At 40.3% G+C, this 11,765-nt stretch overlaps 1 protein-coding gene across 1 annotated transcript; it reads left to right on the top strand. All coding sequences in view use genetic code 11, as the record gives it.

The window, feature by feature from the left end:
* Positions 1 to 2,508: 2,508 nt before the first annotated feature.
* On the top strand, positions 2,509 to 11,537 carry EGR_04721 (Zinc finger protein DZIP1L; the record flags this gene model as incomplete). Its single annotated transcript, XM_024493970.1, has 14 exons — positions 2,509 to 2,614; positions 2,653 to 2,750; positions 2,787 to 2,858; positions 2,924 to 2,989; positions 3,421 to 3,741; positions 4,012 to 4,287; positions 5,191 to 5,296; positions 5,374 to 5,420; positions 5,905 to 6,423; positions 6,530 to 7,006; positions 7,502 to 7,893; positions 8,759 to 8,944; positions 9,941 to 10,074; positions 11,320 to 11,537. 14 exons carry the CDS (start codon positions 2,509 to 2,511, stop codon positions 11,535 to 11,537), a joined length of 3,018 nt encoding a protein of 1,005 aa, XP_024351535.1.
* Between the last annotated feature and the right edge of the window lie 228 nt (positions 11,538 to 11,765).

Genomic DNA, 11,765 nt, shown 5'->3' with positions numbered 1-11,765 from the left:
AGTCATGCTATTTTTTTTCTTTTTCTCAGAGTCTATGCGCGCATGCAATCTTAGACATTAATTAGTAGTCCCGTCGTAATGCAACTAGTGTGATATATAAAAACTCACCTAACTTGACGGTGACAATTAAACTGTATTCATTAAAATTTTTCGTCTAATTCGTCACTTATTTTTATCTTAGGGATAATATAAAAGAAAACCCTAAATTAAAGGTTATTACAATATAGAAGAAGCACCAGTATAAGCACCGTGAGTGTGCTAGTGTGACGAACAGCCATAAGGAGATACTGAACTTTATTTAGATGTCAAGTACTTACCTTTTTAAGAGTAATACTAGCTCAACTTTTAGAAAATAGCACAGTAATTTAAAACACGATTTCTTTCTTACTTAGAAGTCAGATTTTAAAACCAGACAGGCATTAGCAGTTGTGTTAGTCTATACCAAACACCCGAGACTTCTCCTAATCTGCAAACGCTTAGCACATAATTTGGTTGCAGGCAAATACATTTAAATTGTATAGTCACAGTACTCCTGCACAATATGTATTGTTGGCATACGAAAGGGATTGGGGCAACTGGCGTGGCCTGGAGTCCAGGCAGCCTAGCAGAAGTACAATGGCAGAATCCGTAAAAAAACAATGCGGCAATTCCTATGGCCAAGCTCCATGGTCAGTCATTACAACTTAATCAGTGATATGAGAAAAACACGGATGAACCAACCATGCATGTCTTTGCAATTCCACGTAACTGACGAGATACTTGACCGCAATGTCATCGATTCGTCTTAGCAATTCTATTGGGTCGTCCTGTATGGAAAGTGGATTCAGTGATAAGGAATTGTGCTAGCCATAACGAGTGTCCGTCTCCAGTCGAAGGAACACTAGACTAAAAGCAGAGTCATGTGTAACATAGAGTAGGATCAAGCATAATCTCGCGAGGATAAAATTTCAACTTCGCTGATCCTTGTCACTGTCTTACATCAGAGTATTCAGACAGAGATGTCTACATTTCATCCAGCTAGTTGAGAAGTGGCAAAAGGTACTGCGTTTTCACATGTTTGATATCAGCACGAAGGCATCTTAATACGATAGTGGTTTATCTCTCAATATTGGTGAGGCGCGACTTTTGGACTTTGAATTAGCCCTCTTGTGCCTTGCCGGGTGGGCTGGCTTTTTAGGCCATGCCAATAGCCCAAACACCTTCTCTGCGCTGAATATACCTATTCTGCCCGAGTATTGTGTCTTCTTTCGTCTTCAGGGAGTCTCGGGACGCTACATCTTACTGTCCAGATCTCCCTAAACTTGTATCCAACCCAATGACACTAGCCAATAAATATGTCCCTATCAAACCATTTTCTTTTTTTCTAAGAGTACTAGGGCCGGAACAAAAAAGGAAGAAAGACGAGGGCCGTGCTGAATATATGTTATTTGGGTTTAAAGCAGAAATCTTTTAGTCAACATTAAAGGTAATTGAGTGCGTTAAACATAATGCGCACAGAGGGCAAATTGAGATAATTTCGTCAGTTTAACTTGATCAGGTAACTGAATGCTACATCTAAGAGGAAATACCTTTTTAATATACTTTCGGGAACATTAACCATATAACAAAAAACACAACAGGATCATGGTTCTGAAATTCAACCCAAACTAATTTACTGCGCTTTTAAAAAATTTTGCCTAGCAAATTTTTTTAATTTATTTAAAAATACATCTTAAAAACTTTTTGGCATTTAGCATCTTTTCGTTTTAAGTTATCGATTGCTTGTTAAGTACACAGATTAGACGCTTGGAGGTAAAGTGCGTACTTCGAATCTCCCTTTTAGATTAATCGCAGTGGTGATGTTCACCTTGTGACTCGAGTGTCGTGTACACTGAGTTTGTAAATTAATAAATTGCTTATGCTTCGTCTAGTTGCTGCTCTAACAAGCGCACGTTAATAGGTTCAGTTGACCATGAATTTCTTCGCTCCATGCCAGGAATCTGGTGTTTTGTCCTCCAAAATTAATTATGCTTTGGGGCTTTTGTATGCCATTGCTTTTGTCGCGCTTTTGTACTTTTGATGCTTTTTATGTTGGAAGTGTTTTTTGTGTAGCAAGGTTTTACTCTTCTTTTTTATTTTTTTCCTTTGGGTATATGATTTTTTACCCTAAATGCATGGGTGATTAAAGACGCATAACGGTTTTTTTAGTTTAAACACATTTATAGAATAGCCTAATTTTTGACTATTTTCAAATATTTTAGATTTATATCAAAAAGTGCGAGGACGAATTTGCATGTTTAGTTTTCATAATTTGCGTATAAGGGACAACGGATAGTGCTTTTTTAGTGTTGTTATAGAACAGTTTTTTACTTGGGCGACTTTGTTTTGGTCAATAATGCGTTTGCTAAATGCGCTCTTATTCTTAATTTTTCAGTTTCTCTCCACATCTGCAGCAGATAGTGGCTTTTTGAATAACGTGTGGGAGGATTTTTAATAAACATATTTGCTTAATAGACCTCCGAATAAATGATGGCCTTCAACCCAAATTTACCTGGCCAAGTGCCTTTTCGCGCCAGCAAAATGCCCGGATTCTTTTTCAGGAAAAGAGTTGAACGCATTGATTGGAAACGCCTAGGTAATTTTTCTTTCTTACATGCTTACTATTTAATTTAGCCTCGGTAGACGTTTGCCGCGTGGCTAGTCAGATGGATATTGACGCTTTGCAAGATAACCTTGTCAGTGTCGCCTTCTGTGACATTAACTCAGAAATAGTGAGCGTATTTAATTATAATCACTTATTTTTATAGGATACGCGTTATGTGGATACTAATTTTATCAAACTTTTTCAACTGGCTCAGCTTCTTATAGAGTACCTTCTGGTATGTATGCTAAAATATATCGCTCTTTAAGATGCTTTCATTTAAATTATGCATTTGCCTTTTAGTATTCTCAAGATTACCTCACGAACACTGTTGACAGCTTGAGGCTGGAGAATGAAACAATTAAGAAGGTGTGTTGTCACTTTAGTTTTAGGAATATACACTCATTTCAAGTAAATCGTCCCTAATCGTTAAATGCTTTTTATTGCCGTATGATAAATGAGAGTTCTTGCTACCTACATTCTTGCGTTTCATTAAAGAGCTGCAGCCTAGGATGGATTCGATTAAAGGAATTTTTTATTTGGCTTTTGTACTCACTTTCCAGACTCTCCATTAACACTAAGTGGCTACAAAACTTTGTACCACTTTGATTCCGTCTTACTTTTACTTGCCAAATGGACCACCTTCCCGAGTTTGTTCACCAAACTCAATCGTATTGTTGCTGGCATCAGTATTTGAATATATTTTAGGCAAGCTTTGTTGTTTTATTTTTAGCGAAAATTTAGCGAAATATCCTGTGCGTTGAATGCAAAGGCTCTTCATAATTATTTAATTCCAATAGGAAACTGATGCCCTAAAGAAGCGCTTGGAGCAACAAGCACAACGTTTAACAAGTACACGAAAGGAGTGTCATCGTCGTCGCCTGCTCCTTCTTGCCCAACAGCGCCTGATGAACAGCGGGCCGCAGTCCTACCATCGGTGTCCTCACTGCACCAAAGCCTTCATCAACGCCTCTTTCCTCAATGCACACCTCTTTCGCCGCCACTCTGAGGTAATCTCGGCTCTGCAGGACATTGACCTTAATCATGCCAGCCTCCTCCCGTTGGATAGTGGAACTAGTTTCATTGTTGAAAAGGGCACCAATGGAAAACCACCTGTTCTGGTGTGTTCCGGTTTATCAATAGAATTTTGTTTTTATTCGTTGAAACATTTGTTCGTTATCTCCTCGCTTTAGCTGTGTATTTTACAAACTGTAGAATGAAAAACTGCCTCCTTTTCATCGTTTTAAACGGAATTTATAATGTAGAAGGGTGTTTTCATTTCTTGTTTATGGTTGAGCTTATCACTATTTTATAATGGACCGCTTAAGATTTGTCCCAAGTATGTTTTAAATTTGATTCGAGGCGTTGAGTTTTTTTAATTGTCTTCACAGGCGCCCAACTTGGAGCAGCAAATCCAGGAGGTGTTGGACCACCTCAAGTCGCAGATTCCACCACCGCCACCACCACCACTACCACTGACCTCTGCAGTGGTGCAGACGATTGAGGCAAAGGGTGCAGCGAGCCCCCGCGCATCCGCGGCAGTGGAGGCCGCTTGGCGGCAACGTGCCGCCGAGCTGGAGCGCCAGCTTGAAGAGGAGCGTGATCATCTGCGCCAACTGGAGGAGCGCAACCGTGCCTGGCAGGAATCTGTTGCCTCGCAGTATAGGGTGCGTTTCCTCTCGCCTTCTCGAGATTGTTTCTACTGTGATTGATGTGAAGAGCCCCTAGCTCTCCAAGCTTCATAAACATTATTAAAGTGGCCTAACTATTGCATTTACTTAGGTTTAAGTCCATTCATGCATTGGATGCGCACCGTTCACATTTCCACATTGCAATTTGTACGGTGGAGTTTTTTGGCAGTCATTAGGACTAAATTTTATCCTCTATTTCCCCATGAAAATTTTATGCTTGCCACTGTTTGTTAAAAATAACATGAATGTACCAGAAATGTTGCTAGACTCTTTGGTTCTGAGAACTGCCGTCCCAATGTATCTATTAACGCCTCGTGTGAATTAAGCCAGTTCGATCTCACCTTTCTCTAATTTATTTCTTGTGTCACCAGTGAAGCTATACCGTATAATAAGTGGGACTTTGAAGCTCAGTTGACGAACGAAAAAATTTTGCACTTAAAGTGGAATTTCTTTTAAAACTTGTTTTGATTTAAAGACAAATTTCTAGAGTATGTTAAAAAGTAGTTTGGTTATGCACACCTTGGATGGTGGGGTCCAAAGGTAGGCTTCAAAAGATAGAAAGGTGGTCATTTATGACTAAGCATTTTTGACTACGTTGTTATTTCCTGACGCTAAAAGTTTCTTAGTGGTTATTTTCACTAAGGCAATGGCTTATGTTTTAATCTGTTACTTATTAAGTAATATTTTGTAAGGTTTTTGTGAAGGAAATTGTTTAGCTTTTCTTGAAAGTACGATCATAGCTTCGCTAGAACACGAGCACGAGTTTCGTTTTTTCAATTCTTCCTTGATAGATCAATGCTTACGCTTAAATTAATTTCTCACTTAATGCCCCATTATTCGAAAATTTCGATGATATACCTTATTTTTTCCGCCTTCCAGACTGATGTTGAAAGGGTTAAAGAGATGTTTGAAGTGGAGCTACGAAATCTGAGAGAGGAAAATTTGGAAACGCAAAGGGAATTAATCCAACTGCGAATCAAAAAAGGTAAGGGCACTTAGATGAAAGGCTATGAAAATTTCCACCCAATTCATCGCCCTGAACTACGCATTTCTTTGTTATAGCTAATGTTTCCAACTTCGAAGACGTAGAGGCCGACATTCCAGAGCAGGTCTTTACCCACTCGTGCTGTTATTGTAATAGGGTGGTCCAGACCAATCTTATGCTATTCTTGTATTTCTTTTAGTTAGAACGCCAAGTCAGAAGCCTAGAGGTAGGATATACCACTTATTATATGCAAAACTATGTGCCTTCCCATTGCAAGATTTAAATGATCAGCGGATATTACAAGAGCATTTAATAGAAAAGAAGAGCATTGGCTAAGGTTCTACCATTTGTGCCCTGATTTCCTCTTGGAGACCAAAAAAAGCTAGAAAACACGCAAATGAAATATTCTAAGTTGGGCGTTATACAGTTACTATGGTAACCGAAAAAATGAACGGATGTTACTCATGGAGTGACCGCGTTGCAGCCGACTCAGAATGACGTACTCCACGTTGCTAAAGCAGGAAGAAATATTGCCTAGATTGGCACATTTTAGAAAATATTTTTCTTCTAATAAAAAATTTTCTCTGTGAGTATATTTGCACTTGAAGGAGGTAAGATCTCCAATGCCCAAAATGGTTACTGTATCACCACCGAAACATTCTTCTGAGAAGGTCCGCTCACTACCATCCTCATCCGATTCGCCGATGACTAAAGTGGTGAGAAACACAAACAACGCAGCCCACTCAGTGAGGAGTAGCTGCTCCATGATCTCCCGGGGTGTCAGTTGCAGTGATAAAATCGGTAGTCTGGACCACATGCTCCACGCGATCTCTAACGTACCCAAAAAGCGATCCAGACACCAGCAGACAAGTGATAGGGAGTCCCTCAGCCTCGCAAACGCCTCTATTCAGGTGGCGCCAAATGAAGTCACCTCAAGACTGGTCACTCGCACTCTCACCAGCCCACAGAAGCAGCAGGCCTTGCTCACAAACAGAGGTGTGGTAGTGGAGAGTCTGATTGTCAGAACCGAGGATGAGGAAGACGGTGAATCGGATAGAACCCGGAGCATTCATCTAATCCCATTTGCGGTCTCTACACCGAGCTTCCTGCGCACGGTTTTAAATGAGGTCAATGCCGTTGTGTTCTCGTTCAGTTCGAAATTTTCTCTACTTTCATAGTATTTTTAGAACTACGCTTTTCAAATAAAACAAAACCATGTTTTCTTGGATCTAGGCACCACCTAAAAGGGAGGGGTATCGTCCTTACAATGAGGCTGAACTTGGAAACAACAAGATCGTGCAATTAGCTGATGATAGTAGTAACAAGTCCGAATACGCAAAAGAGCGTGTGAGCAAATCCCGTCCAACCACGCAGCCTAATGCCGAAAAATCGCACAACCCTCTGCAGGCAAACGGTAACTTGGAAGCTCGATTAAAATATGTACCGTTAGGTTCGGAGCTCAGGGTAGATCCACTGGAGGGTATTTCACATTACAAAGACCAATTGGAGGAGTTTCGTTCTGATCCAGATGCAATGAAGCGCCTGCGCAAAGAAGTGGAATCCCTCCTGGTCGAACAGTTGATCGACCATGATGTGGACGGTGATGCCGTCGGACTGACGAGAGGCAAGTTTACTGAAACGCTAGACACCCTCGGTCAGGAGAGACAGCATTTAACAAGAAAACACCCAAATTTCGCGGAAATTCGTGCCGTGAGTTATTGGTGCACGATTTTGCAAAAACTGCATATCTTTTTATCATCCCGTGGCGAACAATGCACCTATTTGCGCTGTTTAACCACATTAATGAATGCAAGATTTTCTGAGGTGCGAAAGTATATAGTTAGCAAATTACTGACAAAACTCAGTGAGTAATGAAGGCACTCGGGAGTGAATGCAAGAACTGAAATTAAAGTTAACGGTTTGATTTAGTGAAAATTCCTTCCCATTAGAAGATTTATAGTGTAATTTCGTCTGCTTTTAACTAATAAGCAACGGTTATTAAACGCTCTACCTAATTACTGAGTTCCGTATTGTTTTACCAACAATTATTTAGGGGTTGTTTTTCAGCGAGTTAGCTAGTACTTCTAAAACTCCTATAATTCCATTAAAAATATGTACTGTTTTAATTATACCATTAAAAGTGGAATTGAAGTTTGGAGTTGCATAAGAGCCATTAAGGATGGTGTATTTTACGATCCATTTAAGTCGATAGCACGAAAAGTGGATCGAATGGCGCTGATAGCCCTTCATTCTAAGCGCGGACGTCACGATTCTGCCCTTAGAGGAGGAAGCAACGGTTTCGGTGGAGGCGACGGAGATGTAGACGGAGAAGGATTGCAAAAGAAGCCTCGAGCCTCGCGCATAGCAGATCGCGATGCGCTAAGCCGACCACCGAGCGGGCGACCGGCTTCCCTCACTTCGCTCACCCACACCCTCTCACCGATCGTGGAGTATCGACGCTTCGCCACCGCCAGTCCTGCTCTGCGGAAGACCAACCCAACGCAGTCCAAGCAGTCACTCTTCGAGAACACCGAGGACGAGGGAGACGATGGTGATGGGAGGGTGGTAAAGGTGGAAGGGCGAACCGCAGTTTACAGGTAATTTCTACTCCAGTCTGTATTCCACGCACCATATTAATTGAAGAGCTCTCTAAGTCATGGTTATAACAACTGAAACTTGGATTCTTGCAGCACGAAAATCCACGATAATTTTTCGTATGATATTGAGGGGTGAACAAGGATGCATGGGCGCTGTTGCGCTTCTCTCCGATTCTGGTGCATATGGTGCTCCATATTTGTGACGCCGTCGTTTTGAGACGGCTTTGAATGTGACGTAAAGGTATTATTGTCACAATTCTCACATCTTGTCCAACCGTTTCTGGGGCTGGTATTGTGTAAATCACGGACATGTAATTTACATAATTCCATGTAAAATGTAGGATGTTGAATGCACACGGGTTGTTGTCATATTCGAGTTAAAATAATATTCATCCAAAGGACCTAGGTTTGACCCTAACCACACAAAGAGTACAGGTACAATGCCGCAGGGTGGGAATTCTTCGTACGCCAATTCTTGCTTGATTAGGAATTTGACTTTTGGTATTCAAACCATGTATATTCTGGGTGCGCCAAGAAGGTTATTAGTGTTTTTATAAGTTATTTTTGTACCAAAGTCTGTCAATAATATTTGTGCACTGAATATACAAAGTGGAAAGCTGGTGATTAAAATACTCCATAGTCGAAAAGTCAGAAAATTATTACTAACTTGGTATTACAGGCTCTGAAATCCTGAATACCATCCTTTTGCATGAGTTTTAAACCTAACTGTCGTGTTGGGCATTTTTATTCCACCTGTCTATCACAAACTACACGGAACACTAAATACCATCAACAAAAACCTGCTTTAAGTACAGTTTTAATGATCGTCTTCTATTTTATTTGGTAAAATGTGGTTCACTTTAAGACCCCCAGTTGTGGGTCTCACAGCCTGTGTAGACGTGGCCACCTCTAATGTGAACACTCCCACCACCAGCACCACTCCACTGCCACCGAAGATGGTAGTCTCGAATGACTCCACCAAACTCGCATCTAAAACCGTTCGTATTCAGGAGGTTGATCTGAGATCCAAGTCTGAAGATAGTGATGAGACGTAAGAGATGTTAACATTGCCTCCAACTCTCAGGTCCCTCTGTTGCTTGCTAGTTTGTTATTTATTCTGCAACCAACAAGTTGGTATTACCTCTTAAACCTTATGTACGGCAGAGATAGGACCTTTACTATAGGATAGATTTTATGTTACTGAATAAAAAGACTTAATGAACTGGGGTAGACCTCACAAGCGAGATAAATGGGAAAGGATTATGCTGTTTGATAGTTGGAAAAATAGGAAACTCTATATTTACTTCCGTTTAGACATACCAGTATACTGTACAGGTGTTTACTTATATTCAAGTAATTTTCACAGAAAAGCGCTGTTAATACTCGATGACTTCTCCATTCAGCAAAGAGAAGAAGGCTCTGAGAGGCATAATCAAGTCACATACACTAAATGCACCAAAAATGGGGACGACCAGTAAATGGGATAACTCGAACGAGGATGGGGTTAAACATCAGTATGTCAAAACTGTTGCCGTTCAAAATCTCATTTTTTTCTCGATGCATATATACTTTCTGTTCGATTTTTGGACTTCTGGATTCTTTCATGTCGCTTCCAACTTTCCTCTTGCAAGTTTTTCATTTCGTTACCATTTTTTCTGCAATTTTTCTTATGTAAGTCATATTCAATTTATTTTAAATAAATCAAATCTTAACTTGGAAGGATCGCGCAATATTGACACTTTGGATCACAATATTGTTAGTAGTACAACTGGCTTGACTAGTTATAGTCTACGAATAACAAACGGTTAAATGTTATTTCAATTATTTTAAGTGAAATGCCCGTTTAGCTGGGCGGTAAGTTTATGCTCATATATGCTAGATTAATTGTTTTATTTTGTATATTCTTTGCACAACTATGTGATACAATAGCATTTCGTTTTTATTCTGCAGTCTGTGTCAGTGTTCACACTGTTGATCCTTATGGTGGTATGTGGACATTTAAATCGGAAAAATTCACTGCGGCGGGCTCTATCCATCCGTATTTTAGGACCGCAAAAAAGTTCCACCAATCGATGAACGAGGAGGTGGATGACCGATTCCAAAGTAAAAATCAATCACCCGGTCATTCTGTCAAATTTTCTGACGAAAACGAGCCTAGAAAAAATAACAATCCAGATGAAGGTAAGTCTTCTGTATTGGGTAGTTGGGTCGGAAGCTTGCCAACATTTTTTTGCCTCAAATTTACCCTTAACGGCGTTATTGAATTGGTTCGGTGAACTAACCCAGCATTTAATAGTATTTGTTATGCATCTTTTAGTCCTAATCTTTAATACTTGAATGACAGTCTAGGTCCAACACCCCAAAGCATTCTTGGACATTATTATTTAATAGTTGGAAGTTGAAAAGGTGCATATAATTTTGTGTGAGGTCATCACAGTGTGGCCCATTGTGTAGTCAAAAATGTGCCCAAAATTGTCAGTCCGGTGTTGATCTATGCCTTAACTTTCATGACACCGTTGATCAGCGTGACAATGACATATTACGTCCATCATGCTTTGGAAAATATACTTATCCTTAATAGGCGCTATCCTTCATTATTCCAAAGGAAATGCCACTTTAAAGATGATCCACAAGTTTTAAGGATATTGCCTAATGGTACAACTTCAAAAATGACCGAACATAGATCTATGGCAACTCAAAGCCTCTCGTCAACTAGGCTTGATATCAAGTCGTGCTTCCCCATTCAAAGTGTGCAGGATTCGTTTCTTGATACTATATTATGCTGGGACCATTTAGTAGAAGTTGAAGAATGAAAATGTGATGAACTGGTTTAAATGTAGGGCCGTAAGCAGATATGGAGAGCCATGGAAGTTCGATTTTACTGCAAATGGCATCTCAGGCTTACTAAAGTGCTGATTAGCATTATGAACAGATTTAGAAACTATGATAAGAGTCCTCAATAGCATGGTCCTTATCTTACGTGCAGAACGAATGTCGCAGTGCTAAGACAAATATATACAGTAATAGGTTTACTCACTGAAAACCTCTCATCATTAGGCATTTACTAACATCCGCCAATCGAAAGGTTTATGCCATCACGTAGGGTCAACATGAACAGGTACGGGCGAAAGTTCTATTTCAGTTTGATTCAATCAAAAAATACAAATGAGTGTTCCCTTGAGTCATCGAAGTTCTGTACAATTGTAAAAAATGTCCCAGTTGGACTAATTTTTTGTCAGCGAAATTCAATTAGTTCACCTAAATGTGTTTTGGACTTTGAATTTTCTAGATGATGAAATTTTGCACGCGACCCTATCTTCTTATTCGAGCGAACACTTTCCTCCTTAGCCTTGATGGCAACACAATATGGCTAAGTGTGCTTGAATAGATGCATTTGATTACAAAGTGCTCATTTCACCATTAAAGATGACGATGATGATGGCCCTGTGAGTGTTTTCTCGATTCTCTCCGAAGAGCAGGGTGACATTGGCCTCAGCCCAATGCGTCCCGAAACGCGGAGGGGTGAACGCGCTGATCCAGTGGCTAGCAGCGTCACCACCCTCTCCCCTCTTCGGCCCGGTGCCAGCTACACCATCAGCACCAGCCAATGGGACACCAGTTCTCAAGGTATGACCTCTAGTTGAGGTGATTTGACGTGGCGCATTGTCTTTTCAGGGAAAAGAAGAAATGCGAAAGCCACACAGCAGTATTTAAATATCCATTTTGAATTATTTTGGTGAATGCTATTGCGTATGCGTGTAAATTAGTGATATGCATAGTAATTTTTCCCACTTTCTTTTTCGCGAATGTATTGCCTTATAAAATCAAAGGAGTCCAAAATCCCGATTTCAAGGATTCTAACAGGTTTACTA

Source organism: Echinococcus granulosus, assembly GCF_000524195.1.
Source record: "Echinococcus granulosus chromosome Unknown EG_S00031, whole genome shotgun sequence".
NCBI lineage: Eukaryota > Metazoa > Platyhelminthes > Cestoda > Cyclophyllidea > Taeniidae > Echinococcus > Echinococcus granulosus.
Note: the sequence above shows the minus strand (reverse complement) of the source record. Positions and strands in the feature narration are given on the sequence as shown.